This window comes from Suncus etruscus, chromosome 7, assembly GCF_024139225.1.
Source record: "Suncus etruscus isolate mSunEtr1 chromosome 7, mSunEtr1.pri.cur, whole genome shotgun sequence".
In the NCBI taxonomy this organism is placed as follows: domain Eukaryota; kingdom Metazoa; phylum Chordata; class Mammalia; order Eulipotyphla; family Soricidae; genus Suncus; species Suncus etruscus.
The window spans coordinates 103,077,741-103,100,989 of NC_064854.1; the positions used below are offsets into that span (position 1 = coordinate 103,077,741).

The 23,249-nt window shown below is 35.0% G+C and overlaps 1 protein-coding gene across 2 annotated transcripts in view; it reads right to left on the bottom strand.

Moving 5' to 3' along the window:
* Window positions 1–23,249, bottom strand: part of MITF (melanocyte inducing transcription factor) — a 237,904-nt gene that overhangs the window by 69,100 nt on the left and 145,555 nt on the right. For both annotated transcript variants that reach the window (XM_049777247.1, XM_049777246.1), the window contains exon 2: window positions 21,808–22,057. In XM_049777247.1, the coding sequence (XP_049633204.1) occupies window positions 21,808–22,057 (250 nt within the window). The remainder of the gene's footprint in view (window positions 1–21,807; window positions 22,058–23,249) is intronic.

The following is a 23,249-nucleotide window of genomic DNA, read 5'->3' on the forward strand; positions in this document are numbered from 1 at the left end:
ATGATTTTCTAAAGGCATCTTTAAGGAAGAAACACCACTGTCCAAGCAAGAGAAGTAAAGATTAACAAATGTAACTACACAAAACTGAGAAGCTTCTGCACTTCAAAGAAAATACTGACAAGGATATAAAGGCTACCCATGAAATGGGAAAAACTATTGACCCAATAACCATATAATAAGGGTTTAATATCTAAGGTATACGAAGTACTGTTAGAAAAAACTCTAACCCCATTCAAAAATGGGGAGAAGAAATAGACTAATTAGAAGACATACAGATGGCCAAAAGCACATGAAAAAATGCTCCTCATCACTAATCATCAAGGAGATGCCAATCAAAACAACAATGAGGTACCATCTCACATCGCAGAGACTAATACACATCACACACAAATCAGTAAGAACAACCCATGCTGGCATAGATGAGGAAAGAAAGGGACTCTCATTCACTGCTGGTGGTAATGCCATCTAGTCCAGTCTTTTTGGGAAAACATTAAGGATATTCCTCAAAAAACTGGAAATAGAGCTTCCATATAATCCAGCAATACCATGTCTAGGGGTCTATCCCAGGAGTAAAAAATACACAATGCAATGCACTCTTATATTCACTGCAGCACTATTTACAATAGCCAGAATCTGGAAACAACCCAGGTGCCCAATAACAGATGAGTGGCTAAATAAACTGTGGTACATCTATACAATGGAATACTATGCAGCTTTTAGGAAAAATGAAGTCATGAATGAACTAGAGATTATTATGCTGAATGAAATGAATCAGTGGGAAAGGGATACATATAGAAAAAACAGTATGGCAAAAATATCCAGACACAATAGAGATGAGAATCAGGAGGACCTGTCCATGGCAGGAAGCTTGCCACACAGAGTGGTGAGTGCAGTGAGAGAAGGGTCGACTATGACAATGACAGTTGGAACCAATCATTGTGGATAAGATCTTGGTGCTTAAAGGAAAAAAAGACATACATGACACCTGCTTATTAAAAATAGTGCAAAACAGTGTCAAAAAGGAATGGTAGCATATGAGAAAAGAGAAAAAGAAAGAGAGAGGAGCAAAAAGCCTGCTCCAGAGACAGGCGAGAGTGAGAGGTGGGAAGAAAATGGGGAACAGTGATGGCAGGAAAAGTACATTGGTAAAGGATGGTGTACATTCTATGAATGAAACTAAACTCTGAACATTTCTGCAACCACAGTGCTTAAATAAAGCAATTAAAATAAAATAAAATAAAAATTAAAAGAGCACTTTTAATCTGCGATATCCCTAATATCTTCTATCTTAGTCTATGTAATAAAAATGAGTTTCACACTTCAAAATAAAAAAGGCAGGGGCCAGAGAGATAGCACAGCAGTAAGGCGTTTGCCTTGAACACAGCTGATTTGGTGGTTCAAATCTCGGCATCCCATATGGTCCCCGAAGCCTGCCAGGAGTAGAGCCAGGAGTAACCCCTGAGTGCTGCCGGGTGTGACCCTCTAAAAAAATAATAAAATAAAATAAGAAGGCAATGTTTTTGAGGCTTCTTCCTCTACATGTTCATTTTGCCAGAGATGAGAACATGGCAATAATTGACATCTTTATTAAAACCCAAACCACTAAGCTTTTAGGTGGGGCAGATATTTTATAGAATTTTGTATTAGTTAAAGTCTTCATCTATAGCTAAGGTCTTAAAGTATAATAGTGATAAGCCCTACTGCTTCACATATTTCTATAACATACAACATAAGTAAGCCCAAAGAAATTCAAGTTTACTAACATGAGTCCCTTATTCATCAATAACATTGGCAGTATTCATGTTAAGAAACCATACAGCAACTGATAAGGCAGTATTATATTTACAACAGAGGAAACAACAATTTAGACTAAATATCATGTTACCAAATTTCAAAGTTCAAATTCATAAATCAGGCATGTAGTTCTAGATCTATGCATTCAAGGGAGAAAAACAGGAAAGGAAGGAGTGATAGAAGAAGAAAAGAAGCAACAAGGTAGGAAAGATTAATATCTAAAGGCATTCCCACAGAAAATAAAAAGAAACACTGACAGAATTTGAAAAAGGAAACCTTTAAAATAAAAGCAGTTAGCACACATATGTTCTTAGAAATTTTAAAGTAAGTATTATGTGTAAAATAAAGAGAACTGACAAGGAAGAAACACAAATGAATCCTATTCTCCTGCTTAACTAGTCAAAACATCCTTAGCTTCAATTTTGTTTATACATAATAAAGGAAAGTGAATATAAACTATTCAATCACCATAAGCTATGGCAGAAATAAAAATTTTATATCAGAGCATTAGCAATACTGCCATTAAATACTTGATAAGGATTATAATACATTTCTGTAAATAAATTCATGGCAGTTTTGTCAACACCCTAACTATTCCTATTATCTAAGATCAGTTTCTGCTTAAAAGGATTTAGGAAAATTTCAGAGATAAATGATAATCAGTTCAAATATCATTATTATCTGAAAAACACACAAAATAATAGAACATGTAAATCACAAGAAGTGTGCAACTCACTTTTGCCATGCTTAAGGAGCAGTTCTCTCTTAAAAAACATGGAACACTATCATAAATCTTTTCTGAGGTTCTTGTCCATGACAGTGGTTCTCTGGGTCAAATATTTTAAACAAACCTAAAGTTACTTTGAAGGATTTTAAAAGTCATGTTATGGTCTCTTCTTTAATTGCAATAGGAAAATCAGAGATCTCTAGAAGAAGCCAATGAAGAGGCGAAAAAAATATGAATGTCAAGAGTAATCATATGGAGAGAGAGATACTCTGAAAAGCAAGTTCTTTAAAGACATAATGAGTATTGATATAATGCATGTGCATTTTATTTCAAGACTGTAGTAGTAGGCATTGGATGTAGACTGTATGTAGTAGGCATTGCAAGATCAGTTGTCTGGAATGGTCTGTGGTATGACTACAAGATAGTGCATCTCACAGAAATAAGATAAATATGCTTAAAAGCAATCAGTGTCAGTGAGTAGTTAGGACTGACTGACTATGGAGTGCTCAAGGTGATAAGTTTCTAAAGAGTGAAGAGTACATGTAAAAAAATAAAGATTACATGAAAAATAAAGAGATATGAGAGGTAGAGGAAGATTTTACTAGAAATATAAATGGGAAAATCATGTAAGAAAATCAGACTAAGAGCATAAGACTCTAAACATTTAGGAAACTAGACAAAATGTTCTATGTCATTTGACTAACAAGAAAAACTTTATGAACACAGATGCTTCCATTAGCTGACTAGCTGTATAAAGTGAGCCCAGGGGCCTGTGGGATGAGGCCCCTGTGGATGAGAAATAAAAAGTGATCAGACTTAAACACCAAACCCACAGTCAATGACAACAGAATCGATACTCAATCTACAACAAGCTAGACACAGAGTGGATCAGTTATACTAGCAGACTAGCGATCAAGGAAGGAGGATGCTGGGAACAGGGGTGGAGGGAGGACAACACTGGTGGTTGGAATATCCCTGATTCAATGTCACTATGTACCTTAACTATTACTGTGAAAAATTCATAATTCACATTGGTCACAATAAAAATTATTTTAAAAAATCTCTATATATTTTTGGATCTTTATTTTTTATTAAATATATTTTTATTTAAGTAACATGATCATATTTGGGTTACAGTCATAACCAGAATACCCCCCTTCACCAGTGCAACATTACCCCGTCCCCCCTTCCCATCCCCTGCCCGTATTCGAGACAGGCATTCTACTACAGTAATTTGTTTTTAAGTTCAGTAAGTTGTATTTTTTTCCTTAAAGGATAAGAGTAAAAAAAATATAGTAAAGGTGTGATAGTGGCAATCGCCAATGTTTGCATAGGTCCAGAAAAATATTTTGGATCTTTAATTATCTAAAAATACTTTCAAAAGTAAACAGTTAATAAAATAATATATACCACTTCTCTCTACTCAGAATTCTAGAAACAAAATTCTTGACTTTTCAGCTTATAAATGAGAGTTCAATTTTGGAAATGGAGCATTGGGAAACTTCAGGAATCATTCTCTTAATTGTACAATATACTGCAGAGGAAAGCAGAATTATTTAAATTAATTCTAATTTAAAAATATGAAGTCTAACAGAATAGCAAAGGAAGTGTAGAAACTAGGTTCATGACTCAATATGTCTTAGTGCTCTTTATGATTATTTCCTCTTTCTATGTGACTAAAAGCTTGAGAAAAAAAGGTAAGGTAATCCATATCATCTGATAAAAGGAACCTCTATTTGGTGAGTACTTCCAGGAGCCAGGCCTCTTCTAATGTTAGGCTCAGATTGGCATGCTGTATGTGTTAGTAACAGACTCCAACATCAGAGAGAATTAATCTTGCCTGGGAAGCTTCCAAACAGGCCCATTTGTGTTTTTCCAACCAGACGGCTTGCTGGCCCTTCGAATAGGCTACACTGCCTCTGGGCACAAAATTAACTATGATAAAGAAGAGAGAAAGAAAGACAAACACTTTCAGTTCATGTCAATGCCACAAGTAAAAAAAAGGCAAGCCAAGATTGTGGCCACATCAACAAAGACCTTTGATGTCAGAGACTGACCATTAAGGGTCTGCTGCTTGGGAAATTATAGCTGTTAGGGTGCCTCAGACTGTGAAAGGCCATTTTGTGTTTCCATTTAACAAAGTCCAATTTAAAAAAAAAATCCGAGTAAGCTTTCAAAAGTAGAATGTAAATGACACTGGGTAAAAAACAAGGGGAAAAAAAATCCCTAAAGAAATAGCTGTTAGCCCATTGTAAAGTCAAAACATTTCAAGATCCTATTTGATGAAAATTAATCTTTTTATGTTTATTAACTTACCAAAAATGACTAAAAAGACAAAAAAATTGAAATATATGTCTTTGGTACTAATTTATAACTTGTTCATCATAGTTGTATTGACAACTTTCTTTTCCAAAAGAATGGAATGCATCTAACTAAGGTATGTATGTTTGTGGACAAATAAATTCACTGACCCATCAGCACTCTAAAATGTAATGGATTCTAAAATTTATAGTAACAAATACTGGGATGGGAGTGATAGCATGGCAGGTAAGGTGTTTTACCTCGCACATGGCTGGTTGGGGTTCAATCCCAGTCCTCTCTAGCAAGTGTAATTCTTGAGTTTCAGAGCCAAGAATAAACCTAAACATTACTGGGTTTGACCCAAAATCCAAAATAAATAAATAAATAAAGTAACAAACCCTACTCTACAGCAAGCAATTGTAATTTCTTTTTTTAATTAGTATTATTCTTCACAACTCACTTTGCCAAGATTTGGTAGGATTAATCTATTTTTATGACTATTGCATAAGTATGTGCATGAAATGGAATGCACCCCATGTACAAAAGATACTCAAGAGCTACTGAATGTTTTGCAACTTCCACTGGTCAATTTTATACGAAAGCAACATTTCCTCTGCTTGTTCTTCTTCTCCCTTTCAGAGTACCTACCTATTGTACACACTGCTAGTTATTTTTCATAACTCTTTAAATATTTACAGTAGGTCTAAGAAACCCTCCAGCAAAGAAACTTGGTTGCCTTTATCTGAACTAGAATTACCTAATTGTTTTTATGCTTCTTATAAATTAACTTCTAGGTTTCTTCATCAGGGATTTTCAAACATGAGTAGAGAATAGAATTTTATATAAAGCTGTCCCAAACCTGGGGTTTTAGGCTCAGCAGCTTATGCCAGGCTAGGTAAAGAAGAGAATCATACACTGAGAACCACTAACCTATAGGTACTTTCCAAGAAACATCATTTCAAATCAAGTTTTATATACCTTCAAGGTTTGTGCCAAACTCAATCAAAATTTTATATCAAAATTAAATGTTCTTAAGGAATGTCTTGGTTTTTCTCCCTTGCCTATGAAATATCAATGTCCTACAAGTCAACAAAACATAAACAACAGCTGGCAATCTTAATATCACCTAAAGAACTCTATCAAGACTATGTTACTTGATAAACTGAAATTACTGAGGTATATAATTTTAGTGCAAACTGTAAATCCTTGCTTTTGTTTTTGGGCCATAGCGAACTATGTTCAGGATTTACTCCGGATTTTTCATTCAGGACTTACTCCTGATAGTAATTAGGGGACCATTTGATATACCATCCAACCCTAGCCAGCCATATGCAAGGCAAGAGCTATATGGTGTCTCTGGTTCCTAAAATAGAACATTCTGTATAAACTGAAATCCTTGAGGTATAAATATTCAATGTAAAAGGAAAACTGAAAATATTATTGAATTATTTTAAGATAATAAAGTAAATGTGAATATATATTTTCAAACTAAAGAAATCATAAAATCTGACAAATAACAACTTTCCTCTTTGGAGGTCATGATATATACTTGATCAGTTTGCTTTTTTGGTATAGTTGCTGGTGGAGATTCCTAGAAAAGCAGCAAATTTCCATCTTGAGACTGCCACAATTTTCCTCTCCACTTCATATAAATGCCTGGAGAACTTCTTCTACCAACAACAGTAATCTTCTAACGGAATAAGAATTTAGCTTCCCGGAGACAGAGGTTAAAGCACTTCCTCGCATGCAGTGCACCCAGTTTGACAACCCAACCAAAATAAAAGATAAAAAAAAGAATCACCTTCCAAATGCAGTATTATAGAAAGAACACTTTACAGTTCTTCAAAATATTTCATCAATGCACATATAGTAAATTCATTATATTCGGAATGACAAAGTACCTTGTAAAATAAAAAAAATAAAGTTTATTCTAGGTCTATTAGTTCTGGTTTTGTCAAACACTCATATCAAAACAGAAAACCTAAGTGCCTGGTAAATTGGTCAATAAGAAGGATAAATTGCTCTACTAGATTATCAACTGGACTGAAAAGTCCTGAAAACTATACTGCAAGTTAACAATTAATTGCTTTAGCAATTCAGTTAACTAACTAAACTAACTAAACTTAGCCACTTGGTTAACTAAGAATTGCTTTAAGTGATAAAAAAAAATCATGTTTAAATTTCATAAAGAAGAAAACCTAGCTTAGCTTTCATTGCATTGTATACTAATTTATGTGCTGTTGAATATACATTTAAAGAATAGTTCAGCAAATCTAATCTCTTTTGCCTTCGAAATCCTTTTGCCAATCCCCCCTCCACCCACGGCCTGCATAACACACCCAAGAACATCCATGAGATGCTGATATATTTCCAAAATTTCAAACATCTTTAACATGCTGGACAAGTGCTATGGAAGTGTGAGATGTAGGTTTGAAAGGAAATTGGATTGAAACTATGAGTAAGATGTGTGACTAACAAGTCAAGAACTGTCATCACACTTGGGTCTGAATGGAAGTCTATTGGCAGAGACGAGGTTCAAATGCCACATTACAAATGAAGATTCCTCACTGACTTCCCCTGAAAAGAATTTTGAAAGGAAATATCAACCATGGCTGAAATAGGCCAGCTAACTGGACTTAGAAAGATTGTGGGAAAGAAAATCTCTTTTTATTTAGAAAAATAAAGATCTGGGGCCAGGAGATAGTACAGCAGGGAAAGTGCATGCCTTGCAAATCAATACTAGTTCGATCCTTAGCACCATGTATACAACCTGAGGCCTATCAGAAGCCAAGAGTAAATTCTTAACACAGACTCTGGAGTGACCCTTGATCATTGCCATGGGTGGCCCCCAAATAAGATACCCCCACCAATAAAAGGGAAGAAAAATAAAATGATTATAGCTTTTCTCCATTTGTTTCTTCTTCTCTTTTCTTTTTTTCTTTGTGTTTCTTTTTCTTTTCTTTTATAATTTTTCTTTTAGCAGTTCCTTGGGGTTTGAACCTAGGACCACAAGGCTAACCTAACACTCTAATCCCTTGTCTCCTCCATTTGTTTCTTTTGTAGAAAAGGCAACAGGGAAAATATTAATATTAGACAGAAATAATAGTGTCATGGAGATAATGATTACTACATGTAGGTGTTTAAGAATTACAACTTATAATACACATTATCAATACCAAAGCAAAATCCACTCTCCATCCACTAAGCACCCTGAAAAAAGATATTCCATAACTCTAAGATGTTCTATGTTCATCACCATACATAGTTTAATTATAATTTTTAAAACACTGGTAGATTATTATTAAGAGCATTTTCTGGAGAAAATATCAATAGGTCAGTTTAATTTCTTTGAATGTTATTATCTCAGAAAAATAATAATTTTCCAATTATTTAATTTTACCAAATTTTTTCATGGAGTGATCTAATGTTTTAATCTATGTAGATTTAGCAAAAAAAATTTGATACATTTAATAAGTCTTTTATCCTTATCAAACTTGATTTGAACAATTATAATTAATCTAAATATAAATTATAATTTTTAAATTGTTAATTCTAATAGTTCATTGTAAGTTTTCTTTCATGGTAGTAATTTTTCCAAATTCAACTTTCTATGGGCACGTTTTTCAAATATAAATTTTACTGATTTCAAAAAAAAATTAGAGGTCACTCTGTGGCTATACAGTAAGCATTGAAAAATATTAGTATGGTTGAGAAAATACATTTTTTATTTTTATTTTAAAACCTGAATTAATTTTTTTCTTTTTTGTGAACTTGTTGGACTATACCCAGTGATGCTCAGGACTTACACCTGGCTTCCTGTTCAGAAATCACTCCTGGTGGTACTTGGGAGACCATATGCAGTGTCAGAAATTGAATTAAGATCAGTAGCATGCAAGGCAAACACCATATCTACTGTACTTTCTCCAGCTCCTTAGCACCTTAAATCTAAATATAAAGACAAACTACAGTAGAAATATTTTATAAGTTTATATTTTAAACATATAGTGTATCAGGGGTCCTCAAACTTTTTAAACAGGGGGCCAGTTCACTGTCCTTCAGACTGTTGGAGGGCCAGATTATAGTAAAAACAAAAATTATGAACAAATTTCTATACACACTGCATATATCTTATTTAGAAGTGAAGAAACAAAATGGGAATTAATACAATATGTGGCCCGCAGGCTGTAGTTTGAGGACCATTGGTACATGAATCTACTTTTTAACTGTCTTCTAAAATCTAAATAACTATGATGCTATACTATGATGCTAATTATGTTATATAAAATTATATAATACTATAATTATGATACATATAAATTGAGAGTACGTGACCATAAATATAAATAGCACACCTAATACTAAAGTCAGAGTATGGAGACTTAATAAAAAAGAGAACATAGTGTCTTAATAGCTCTTATTGTTTACATATTAATGTGATGCAGTTTATATATAATGTGGTAAATGAAAAATATTATTAAAATTGATTTCACCTGTTTCTTTTCTTATGACTTTTTTAGAAATTTTTTTTTTGGACCACACCTGGTGGTGCTCAGGGGTTACTTTTGGCTCTATATTCAGGAATCCCTCTTCGGAGTGCCAGAGATTCAGCTGGGTTAACCATGTGCAAAGCAAATACCCTGTCCTCTGTACCATTGCTCTGCCCCCCTTTTTATCTACTTTTGATGTAGCTAGAAAATTAAAATTTCACACATGTGCATCATATTTTAACTCTAATAGGGAACACTGCTTTAGATAAAAGATCTCATTTAACCCTTACAAAAAATCTCTAGAACAGGCACTATTACCTCAATTTCACAGACAAGGACATAGAGTCACAGAAAGAATAGAAAATATGCCCAAGCTTATCCAGTTACACACTGGATCAAGGTTAACTATGGATTTTTAACTGGGGTGTTGATTAGGGTCCCATTTCCAAGCATGATGAGGCAGCACATTAATGGCCTTAATGGGAATTTGGCATACAAATAATAATTGACAGCAATGTTTGGAAACCAAGGCTACCAATCAAAGTCATGAGGCTCTGTACTCCTCAGAATCTCAATCTTTTAAGATTAACTTTGCTTTCATGCATATCACCAAACACTTAACAATTTAGGAGGACAAAAAAAAATTATAACTACAACCTCTCCTACCAGAAGAAAAGATTGAAATTAAATTCCATCAAATCGCACTGTGTTGATGCATTCTGACAAGCACCTCACATCCAAAATCTTCAAGAGCCTGGGTTTCTTTTCCCCCTCATTTGTTTCCCCATTTTTCTTCAGCAAGAGACAAAGGAAAGCCCAGTTGCTTTTGCTGAATGGGGTAAAAGAAAAATGCAACGAAGTTAATAGGGGAATATAGCTGGCCCTTCAGAATTTGTAAAAACACAAAAACAAGAGGGCAGTTTTCCATCACTGCACAATATTGCTTTTGTTTAAGAGCCAAGATGCAGTCTTGAAACACGTTGGTAATAAATCAGCAGGCATTATTTTAAATCAACTGGTTTTATGAAATAAGCCAAGAGTTGAAAGAGGCAGGACTAATTACCAACATTCCTTGATGAATTACTTAGCGGCGTGTGCTAAGTCAATGTGCGTCTACGTCTTGATCCCCAATTTTATCCCATACTTATTTCCCAGGAGGTAAAAAGAACATGTGGCTAATTAAGGTACCAATCTCCACTGCCAGAAGTACTCAAGGTAAGATTTCTTTCAAAAAAGAAGAAAAGGATCTTTGCTGGGTACTTATTAATCTAATTTTTACTACTTCACTAGAAAAACAGAGCTAATCTTGTCACCTTTAGGCTGCCTGAACCACCATGCAGTGTTCAGAAAAAAAAAATGTTACAGATTTGCAATTTAGCCAATAAGAATTTCTTAAGCCTTTCCTAACCAGCAGGAATGTCTCTGGTTTGTCGCTTCTAATTAAGTCTGAACAAAATTTCTAACCCCTAAATTTTAATTATAGAAAAACTCAAGGCCAACAGGGGAGATTATGACAAAGCTATGCCTGGTACTAAGGTAATAGAAATCTGAATTTTGCTTTTCATGTTGGGCCTCTTAATTACTTTGAAAAATTATTCACAACCTGGTGATTGAAATCCTTTTACTCATTTTTAATTTGCCAGATCCTTACATTGTTACCTTTACTAGGTAAAAATAAAAGACCATTACAATTATATAATGTGCAGAAGTCTAATAAACTTACCAAACAGTAGAATGTATTGTCCCAAAAGTGGCAGATTAAGAGAATTGGGCTAATAGAGTAAAATGCATTAGAGATGTCTATTCTAAGTACATTAAAAATGCATGCACATGCTTGCCTAGTAAGATAGACGGACACACAGAGAGATAGAGAGATATACAGAGAGAGAGAGAGAGAGAGAGAGAGAGAGAGAGAGAGAGAGAGAGAGAGAGAGAAAGAGAAAAAGAAAGAGAATTTAAGAAAAAGAGGTACTGTAGCAATACTACAAAAGGTAAGGCTGTATTACTCAGGGAACTCAGGTTGCTTTGCATATGGCCAACATGAGTTCAATCCCCAGCATATGCTATGGTCCAACCTGAGTTCGATTCCCAGTATCCCCTGTGTTTTCCCAAGCACCACCAAGACTGAGCCCTAAGAGAAAAGCAAAGAGTAAATCCTGAACACTACTTGGTGTGACACCAAAACCAAAAAAGAAAACACACACATACACACACACACACACACACACACACACACACACACACACATACACACACACACACACTTAAAATGAAAAAGAAAAGTCTCTAATCCCAAAACCCATTCCAGAAGTAATTAGCAGAAATGGTTTAGATTTATAATTTTCTAGGACACTTTCTGTTTTGCAAGTGATTAAAACCCTTACTTTTGGGGGTCAGAAAGATAGTACAACATTTAAGGTGCTTACCTTGCACTTGGCTGAACCAAAGTTTAATAATCACCAGCACTCTATACAGTTCTCAGAGCTGCCAATAGTTATACCAGAATTCAGAGCCAGTAATAAGCCCTAAGCACCACTGGGTGTCACTCAGAAACAAAACAAACAAAAAAACATTTACTTTTCCAGGATCATTCTCTAACAACCTATCATTTTCTCTACTCCAAGTGCTCCATTTTGATTTATCTCACTATTGCAAAGTTACAAACTCCACAAAACCACCTTACTTTATAAGTAACATATGAAAGTCTAGTATATTATTGTCAGGTGTTAAGTTTTCCTTAAAGCTCAAACTGATACTCAAAGGAGTCAATGAAAAAAGACATATTTAGGGCAAGACAATATTACAACACTGCTTGCTGCTATAACTTATGCAAAGCTGCTGTGTTAATTTACATATTTTAAACAAATCCCAATCACTTATTTTAGGAAGACAATGTTAAAATTAAACTTTGCTTACACAAGTCCACAATCTCAATGTTCAAGTACATGTCTATAGAAGATTGTGCATCGATAATTTTTCAAATCTAAGTCCTTCTTTTGTTGAGATGAAGTAGGTAACATTTATGAGAGAAGCTGTAATCCTTTCAATAAAAATAAGATTATAGGGGCCAGAGTGATAGTGCAGCAGTAGGGCATTGGCCTTGCCTGCGGCTGACCCAAGACGAACCTGAGTTCGATCCCTGGCATCCCAAATGGTCCCCTGACCCAGGAGCAATTTCTGGGTCATAGCTGGGAAAAATCCCCAAGAGTCACTGTGTTTTGCCCAAAAACAAACAAACAAAAGATTATAGCTGATATTGTTACTGAAAAGCAAACGAAACAACCAGGACTGAAGTTATGGATTTTAGTGTTAAAATATAGCACAAAAAGAAAAAAAAGCTTCAGAAGATGCAACCATAAGTTTAGGAGATAATCCATGTTCAGAGACGTGAAGTCTACTGACTGGCTATTACTAAAAAATTTCAGAATATACAATGATATTACTGAAGAAATGTAGGACCAAAAAGCTATAAATTGTGATAGTAAGGGTCAGCCAAAAACATTTTTTGGATGGTTGGAAGCTGACAAGTGATGATCTAGGGCCGTAGAAATTACTCTCAGAGAGAGACACTCTCTAGAGCTTCAGTGGTAGGACCTGAGGACGCAGTGGAGCTCATGAGGACAAGGATCACATTCTCAGTGCTCAGGAGCTCTCAAGACTGCATCAGTGATTTTTTTGGAAGGCCATGTGGTAAAACCGCACTAGCTTCTGTTCTATCTCCCTGGCTCCTGAGCCAGCAGATTCTTCAGAACATAAAGTGATCATGAATTGTGTGTTTCCGATGTGGTTTACAGAGATATAGACTATAGTACTTCTTGACAAATAATGACTAGTAAAACAAAAACAAAAACAAAACATAAATGACAGGCTAGACTCGAGCAATAGCACAGCACAGAACAGCACAGCATTTGTCTTGCACGTGGCTCACCTGGATTCAATCCCCGGCATATGGGAATATGGTTCTCCACGCTTGCCTGGAATAATTTCTGAATGAAGATACCCCTGAGTGCTGCTAGGAATGCCTCGCCCCCCCCCCCCCCAAAAAAAAACCATAACTAAGCATTGTGGTCAGTCTGACCACAGTTTTTCTATACTGTAAGAACACATACATTTTCTTTCATCTAGAACATCCTAGAGACTCAGAGAGCTTTAATTATTAAGCCTGGTTGATGCCCCCTAATTAATTCCCATTACTTAAGATTGTGATTCCTTCAGAAAAACACAGGAGATTCCACTGTAGTTTCTTTTTGATTTTACACTAAGTTCTAATGTACTCTCTACTTAGAGTCTGTCCATTGAGAGCTACAAATAATATAAAAGATGCTGGAGTACATAGTCATGAGGACACAGGGTAGGGTATATAGCCTGTGTCTCCAAGACACAGTGAAAAAAAAATATATCTCTATACCTCAATCTTGCCCCCTGGAAGATATGACTTATTCTTCGTATGACACAGAATTGCAAAAGCCAATGATTAATATCTACAAAGTCATTGCCTTTCCTTTTTCAAAACGTTTCAGATGGTACATTTATATCTGTAGTGCCTATGAAAGTTTTACGGTGAAGCTTTATAAATCCTGGTATAAGTAAGCAAGACAATTGAGAGAATCACTACCATTGCTTCCTGAGTCTCTCAAATCCACCAGTGGTCAGTGTATCTGGGCCATGAAGTCCAAAGGCTCAGGTTTGAATCTTCACTGTACCTCTTAAGTCCTTTGCCTCCGTTCCCATATCTCTAAAATGGGGATGCTACCAACTGCCAGTATTGATGTATGTGATCTCCTCAAGAGATCTCCTCAGGAGACGCAGCCTCTCTGTACTACAGGAGGCTCATTTCAAGGAGCCCAGATAAGTGTTCTCTAAACAACACAAAGAGAGGAACTGGAAAAAGTAAGTCCTCCAAAGAAATATTTCTCAATCAATCTTTCCACCATAAGCTTGGAAAGAGCCTTTAAAGATTTTTTTTTTCTTTTCTTAATTGCCTCTCCCTTATAACTTATCAGAATTTTGTTTTGTTTTGAGCCACACCTGGTGGTTCTCAGGGCTTACTTCAGGCTCTGTGTTCAGGGATCATTCCAGGTCATTCTCAGGGAATCATATCTGGAGCCAGGATTGAACCCAGGTAGGCAACATGCAAGGCAAGTGTCCTTCCTGCCTAGCCCCCTAAACCCTCCACCATAAAACTTTAATAGGCATACATACTTAAAATATGCTATTGGTTATTTTAACATCTAAGTCTTTCTTGGCCTCTGATTTTTATTGGGAAGTTGAAATGGGCCCATCATCATCCCTCTAAAGGTCTCATTATATTAAAAAGAAATTACTAAAGTTGGATATTTTATAATGTCCCCTATACCCAAGATCTTAGTCATCTCATTCAAAGGTGGTGCTAAACTTAAAAAGTAAATGATTACAAGAAGTATGTAAGCCAAGGAAAGGGACTGTTTTAGAGAAAGTTCCTGCCGCAGATGAAAACAAAACTCCAGAAGTGTAAATCCACAGAATGCCTATAGAGATTGTGAAGTAGTTCACTGAAAAGACCGTAGTAATCCTTGCGCTGCAAGAAATGATAGCTCCCCCCCAACTAGAATCTTCTTGACCATAGTTTACCCTTTTCACAACCTGAGAAAATAAAACCATCCAGAGTCTTCTGCATCACTTGGTCACATAGAAATGTCCTCTGTTCCTAAAGAAAGATATCCCCATCTTATACCAATATTAACTGGTGGAACATGTGATTACAGTTGGATATTTCAGTGATTCCCCCAAAAGTGGAACTGATTAACAGGCTTAGCACTGTCAAAGCTGAAGGTTTTATTTTAGGGAGATATTCCACATGAGCCTGCCCTTGCATGTGGACCAGGTCAAAAAAAAAAAAATCTAAGAAAAGATGATTTTCTTCAGTCAGTATTTCACTACTAGACACTAAAGCAAAAAAGGTATAGAGTATCTAAAACTTATCTAAAAGCATTACTGAAATTCTTGCCTTCCTATGTTAAGTTAGATATTGCTAGCATAAGACTATAGAATTCTGTCTTGTACCAACCCAAACAATACGAAGTCTTTACCCACAGAGAATTAACAACAGTAGGTGCAAATGGGGGGTCACCCACTCAGTGCCCATGGAAGCTGAGAAAAACTTAAAAGGCTAAAATTATCTAACCGCTTCGAAAGACGTAAAACAAGCTTCAGTTCTGCCTAAGGGAGTTTCAAAAGCAGACACAATCCACAAGGGGAAATTATATTTCTTTTGTTCTACTTGCAAATAGAGAATTACAGGTTTTAAGTAGCCAGATCAAAATTGCCTAATTTATTTTGCAGATCTTAGTCTCACAAATGGCAACTTTGAGTTCTGAAAAGACCAAAATCAAGAAAGCTGTATACTGGGCCCAGAGAGATAGCACAGCAGTGTTTGCCTTGCAAGCAGCCGATCCAGGACCAAAGGTGGTTGGTTCGAATCCCGGTGTCCCATATGGTCCCCCTTGCCTGCCAGGAGCTATTTCTGAGCAGACAGCCAGGAGTAACCCCTGAGCAACGTCAGGTGTGGCCCAAAAACAAAACAAAAAAAAAACAACAAAAAAAAAAGAAAGCTGTATACTAAACTAATGACAGCAGCTTCCTCTAAGGAGTTTGATGGAAGAAAAAAGTAGATTGGAAAGAGAAATGAGTTTATGTTGGGTTTTTCTTAACATTCTTTCAATTTGCTCTGTATGGTCTGTAATTAAACACACAAAAATATAATGTGTTTTAAAGAGAAAGAAAAGTAATTTAACATTAAACACATCAAAGGAATACAAGCAAAAGATTAGATAACCCCTTAGGGAAATGAACTTCCTGGGAGAATAAAGAGCAGTTATTAGAACCCGAAAACCAAGTCCCTTTGTTTCCATAAAAAAATATGTGGCCTTGTAGATACCAAGTTTGATTAAAAGATAAAAGACAGCAAAGTTTGCAAACAGCCTGAAATCTACCTTTACACAATGTCTGGTTAAGTTAAGCTGACTGGAGAAAATAATATATGATGACTCATAAGTGACTATAAAGCAATATAAAGTACACACAGACTACATTATTGGAGTCCTTTTTAAATAGGGACAGATTCCCTAAATAAGAAGAATAAGGCAACCCATCTGAAATCATGTTGTGTCTAAAATCTGCTGTGTATTGACACTATGATGATATTAATGTGTTCTGGATTCCCAGAAAAGTTGGGAGCAAAATCTAAATACAGACTAATGTGTGAGTTCCTTCTGCTAATCCATGGTCCAATAACCCACCTGAACGGTCACTCACACTTTTTATGTTGCTGTATAATATCCAAAGAGCAAATTGTACTGTAAAAAGTTTCATAAGAAATCATAACTTACAAAGGAAGACCAGCATTTCAGTTACCTCACTTTCTCTCACTAGTGCTATCACATAAAATGTCAGCTGTAGAAAACAGTGATAAAGAAGCAAGACTAGAATCATGAATAGAAAGGGATGCTACATCTGAGACCACTATGAAATAATGGGCAAAACAAATCGCACACACACACACACACACACACACACACACACACACACACACACACACACTTTCTCGCTAAAATAATTAATTCTTGAAAGCTAGAATAGCTAGAGTGATAGTACAACAGGTAGGATGTTTGCCTTACACATAGTTGACTTACGTTTTTGATTTCTGGCAATATGGTCCCCTGACCATTGCTAGAAATAATCCCTGAATTTTGAGCCTAGAATAATTTCTGAGCTAACACCAGGTGTAACCAAAAAGAAAAAAAAAACAACCCATAAATAAATGAATTTTAAATAAATCTTTCAAAGCTATTTAAAATATCCTTAAGTTATAAAAAAAAAGCATATTTTTTTAAATTCATATAACTCCTGGAGCCAGAGTAATATATTATGGAGAGTAGGGCACTTGCATTGCATGCAAATAGGTTTCAATCTTTAGCATCCCATATGGTACATTGAGCACTGCCAGGACTAATTCCAGAATGCAGTAACCCCTGAACATCATTGGGTGTGACCCCCAAAAAACAAAAGAACTAAATACAAATTCATATAACTTCTCCTATGCTGAACAGAAAACTTTCTAGAGAGACCACTTGTCATTAAGTTTTTTAAATCTTAAGGTGACAGAAATGAGAAAAGGAACTCATTAGAAATTCCCCCTACAAGTTTCTACAAAGAGAATTGCTTTTGAACTATAAACTATATAGTGTTACCCAGTTCTAAATTTTCAGGGTTCCTAGTGAGGTAGATAATAGGGAAAGAAATTCTTTTGAACATATCTTCTGAGATCAAAGCAATAAGGTATTTTTGTAAACAACCTGATCTAGAGAGCTAAAGCAAAATATATTTGTATGTGGATGGTAATAGAGTGGTCAATCAACTAGGTGAAATGGCAAGTGACCACAGGCCTACTTTAATGGAAGAGATCCATCAAAATTCAAGTCTCAGATCTATATTATTCACATATCAGTAAAACTCATCTGTAGACAAACTATTTCCATGAATTCTTCCTAAAAACTTTGATGCTGTTCCAGTACAATTTGAAATACAGTATGTGAACAACATTATATACATCAAAGTACTGACTAATAAATAAATAAATAATAAAGAAATATTCTTATTACAATACCAGATTGAACAACATTGTTAAGAAAATAGAAGATTTTTCCTAATACTTTACAGCATTAAGGGACAAGAGCAATAGTACAGCAGGTAGGGGATTCGCTTTGTATACAACCAATTTGGGTTCGATTCCTGGCATCCCATATGGTCATCGGAACACTTCAAGGAATAAGCCCTGAGAACAGAGCCAGGAGCAAGTCCTGAGCACTTCTGGGTGTGGCTCATTCCCCCCACACAACACTACACTCTACACATACAACTCCCCAAAAAACCACAGGAGCAAGCTACATAAATATTCCATGTCAGTCAACATAAAAACCACCAACAAGACTAAATAAATAAAAGTAATTAAGTTGAATTAATAAAAACAGTAGAGGATAAATGTTAATCCTGCAAAGTTTCATGTCTTTTGTAGACTGAACACTATGTAAAAAATGGTAAATCAAATTTCAAATCTTTAATATGAGTTCAACATAATTCCTAATTCTACCAGAAACTGTCAACATTTTAAAACATTTTTAAACTGTATTTAAAATTTTTCTTTCATATAACTTTGCCAAAGAAAGAAATTAGCCTGAAAATATTGATTTGCCTTTTCAAAATCATACAAACCACTCATCGTGAAATGTTCATTATCCAGTTTATATGGATGATCTGTCTAGTTCTTGTAACCCAGCAGGAGAAGATTTAACCAGGATTCTAAAGGACATGCTAGCAAATCTAACTAAACACATTTCACTCCAATGAAAGGTTCTGTTTATTGCTTTAAATTTTTTTTAAAAAAATCAAATGAAGAAGCAGGAGCAATAGCACAAAAGTAAGGCATATGCCTTGCGTGTGAACAACCCAGGACTGACCTGGGTTTAATTTCTGACATCCCATATGGTCCCTCGAGTCAACCTGGAGCAATTTTTGAGCACAGAGCTAGGAATAACCCCTGAGTACTGCTGGGTGTGGCCCAAAACCTCCCCAAAAAAATCAAATGAAGAATTTTTTAGACCACACTAAGAGAAAATATTAATTTACTATAATCTGCATTGTAATATACTCAACTAGTATATATGTATATTTTAATATACAAAATATTTACTTAGACTTACATTAGTACATTTCATTCCTTAAAATATATATTAATATACAAAGATAACTAGAAAAAACAAAGTAACATCTTGCTATTATCCATTCATTTAAACAACTCTAACTACAAAAAAGGAAAAATGTATTTCCACACATAAACTTATTTATTAAGAATTAAATCTTTTACACATCTATAGAAATCACATGCCTAATATTCATAATGTTATGGGAATTTCTTAGAATGTCAATCTTGGTTTGGGAGGATTTGGATACATCCATAGGTGCTGGGGCCTACTCAGTACTGACTTAGTGACCAGGGGTCACTCCTGGCTTGGGGGGTTTGAAAAGTCAAGCAGTGCTAAGTATCAACCTATATGCAAAGCATGTGTTCTAGTCACTGAGTGATTACAATGCCATAAATTTACATATTTATATACTTTACATAAAATTACATATTTTTATTTGGTCTTTCACTTGATGGTACTAAATTCTATCTATATAGCTATCAACAGACTGCATTGTTATGCTACCAACATTATTTTGATTCATACTATACACATCACAACTTTATTTATATAGCTGGAGTATATAAAAATATACACGCTAACGATAAATTATATTAAGTATTAAATATAAATTTAACAACAGTTTCTTTTTAGATTAGTCTCTCAGTTTTAATTATTTGTGCTTTGACCTTTGGATATTTTTTCTGGATTGAAGGCTGCGGCTCTATCCAGTGTTAGCAACAGGTGAGGAAAGTAGATATATTTTTCAAACCATTTAGATTAGACTTTAATTTTTATCATTTAGTTTGTTTTTAGGTCATTCCAAACTCAGTGCTCAGTGTTCCAAGGCCTTTCCTAGTGGTACTCAGGAGATTATATGGTACCTGAGAGCAACCTAAATCTTTTTATTTTTCTTTTATTTATTTTTTTGTTTTTTGGGCCACACTCGGTGATGCTCAGGGGTTACTCCTGAATCTGCACTCAGAAAACGCTCCTGGCTGGGGGACCATATAGGATGCCAGGGATCGAACCAAGGTTCTTCCTGGATCAGTCGCATGAAAGGCAAATGCCCTACTGCTGCGCTATCATTCTGGCCCCAACCTAAACCGTTTTCATAGAAAACACATACTCATCATGTCAAACTATCATTGTGACTCCAATTTTTTATCATTTGTAAATTTATATACTTAAAATCAATATATTTTAATATCAAATCATCAAATTTAATATAAATTATTACTAACAATTATAATAATTATTATATAATTATTATATTATTAATAATTATTCATGACATCTCTTCTAAAATTTTTCCTACAGACTGATAAAAGTAGACTATTGCAGTGAACACAGTTCTTTTCCACATTCCATTATTTGATTTGCCTAACTTCATAAATCACAAAACAATTGGGTTTCTTGTAAACACCAAACTTAAACATTAAATATATAAATACTAAATGACTGTCAATTATTTTTAGTTCAGAACAGATTTAGTGTAAAATGCATTCCTAAAAGTTTGTTGTTACCTGGGAGGGAGATAAATGTTTATGTGTAGGAGGACAGGGTGAGGGCTGGGGAGACAGAGAGAGAATAAAATATTATTAATTGGGGCAATATACAGAGTTTCAGTCACATCAAGTCAAAATTTTTTTGCTAAAATGCCTTGATCATTTTTGACCTAGCAGAATTTCAGCTAATTTTGTTATGACAAAGTTTTATTATTTCATCACTACTATGCTAAAAGAGCCTGCAAATAAAAATAAGTTGACTTCACATTTGTTTTTCAAGACTCTCTTCTTTGCTGTTAGGGAAAATATTTTGCTTTCCAATTACAACACACCATCTTTTATTTATTTATTTTAGTGGTAAATTTTAAATAGTGGGAGAAGTATTTTCTAAGACAAAAATGAATGCAAGGGCTAACAATGAATCACTGGAGTGCAAAATTCACTTTGTTTAATGAACAGTAACACTTTGGACAACTCTTCAGAATGAACCAGTAAGTTAAGTCGCTTTGTTTTTTTTAATTAAGGCAGTTCCTTTCCTTTAACTTTCTTGTATCATTCATTCTCAAGTCTTGGGATGCTTAACTTTAAACAAGTATTTCCTAATGTAATGTGGAGGACACAAATGTGAGATGAAATTCTATTGTTGCCATTTTTCCTAGTAATTAGGAAGCTGTGTATCATCCATACTAGAAGGATACTAACAAGCTCCTGCAGTTTCCAGCAACAAATCAAATAGATCCAAAACTAAGAGCTCCCTTCAGTTAAAGGATTATACAGTCTGCTTACTAAAACAAACAGAGCTTTTTACAATTTATATTCAGAAAGACTTTTTGTAAGAGTCAGCAACTATAACCTTACCAAATAAAGAATAAATGAATGACCATGAAATGTATATATATGTATGTGTATATATCTTTCTATATATACACCCATATAAGTTACTATCAAAGCTCATTTTAGAGAACTTAGACATTTTGAAACTTCTCAAAGAAAGCAGAAGACATAATTACAACCGACACCTAGTTCTATTTTCATTTTTGCAGGTAGCATCAACACTCTGCCTTCATTGTAGTGAGTTCCTACAAAATTTGTAAGTTACTTGCACCTTTCTTTAAAAACAGTCATGCCAGAATCAATGAAGTTAGCATTAAAGAATGCAGTTGAAATGGGTCAATTTAACAAAGCACACATTCAGAAAAATAAATTACTTAAGAAATGGAAAGTGTTGGGGAAGCAGGCATGGCCCAACCAACAGTGATACTCTTACGTACCTTAAGGACTTCCATGGGCACCTGGGCGGCAGAGGGAAGGGTGGTGGGCACACTGACGTTTATGGCTGGTGTCTGACTCACGGGGACTCTCTGTTGCATGAACTGGGCCGCTTGCAGCTTCTGCTGCTGCTCCCTGCGCTCCTGCTCCTGCATCTGCTCACGCATGAGTTGCTGGCGTAGCAAGATGCGTGATGTCATACTGGAGGAGCTTATCGGAGGCTTGGAGGCCCCAGGATGCTCCTCGGAATTGCTGTGGGAAAACAAAACAAAAACAAAAAAAAAAAAAGAAACCCACAATATTTAGTTTCCTAATGAGACCCTTCGTTTGCATTTCAGGGTATCCTAAATTGCATCAAACTATAAAATGAGCAAATATAATCTGTGCAAATATAATCAAGTCGCAGAATAGTACTCCACATAATTGACAATCAAGAGGTGACAGGATTTAAATCATTAGTAGTTGAATTAAATTAAGCCAGCTTAATTGCATCCAAGCATTTTTATCACGCAGCTTAAAATCTTTTTTGACATTTTATACCACACACTACTCATCACCACCAAATATAGCTCCACCATATGAAGTGCAGAGATTCAGAGTCTTAATGGCACCAAAATTTCCACATTTAAAAATAAATTGCTTGATTTGCTTTTTTATCACTGAACTGAACTAAATACCTGATCCTACATGCTACCTAAACTCATTGAAGATGTCTAAAATATTTACTTTACACGGAATGTAGAAGAATGAATTTTGTCCTTGGGAAATTTTTCTTAGATGTGAAAAGTGAAAAACATTCATGAAAGAAGCATTTTGGGTCAGAAAGTTCACACTGAACTCAACCTCAGTCTTTGGAAATGGGAAGCACAACGAACAGGTTTGACAATCCAACTCTCCTGGTTGTAACTGTACCATTTTTTCCCTGATTCATATTGCTATCCCTCACCTACGTGTGTTCTGTGAATCCCACAAGGTCAGCTTCTTGTAATGGTATGAGCACTTACTCTACTCAGAATTATGTAAAATATTTAAATATTATTCATAAGAGGAAACCCTCCTAATTTTTTCTAACATTTTCAGTTGCTTATCTTGCCAACTCATTGATAGTGAATCATTAAACTTGTCTCTGTTTTTACTATATTCAGAGGGAAAAAATCATAGTGGCAGTGTTAAATCTCTGTTGTATCATTTGTACCTAAAAACCTAGCTCTTAATACTGTTGTTGTCTATTGATGGCCATGTTAATTATTTCTACAAATTTATTTCTTTTTAAATTTCTAGCTATATATCTTTCTAAAGCCTCTCTACTTGGAATAAATAATAGAAAGTTTTCATAACTTGAAATAGAAAAAAAAACAGTCACTCCTTCTATATCACTTTTAGTTTACTTCTATGAATGCAAACCCTATAATTAATTCCTCACCCTAAAAAAGGTTAAATAAAA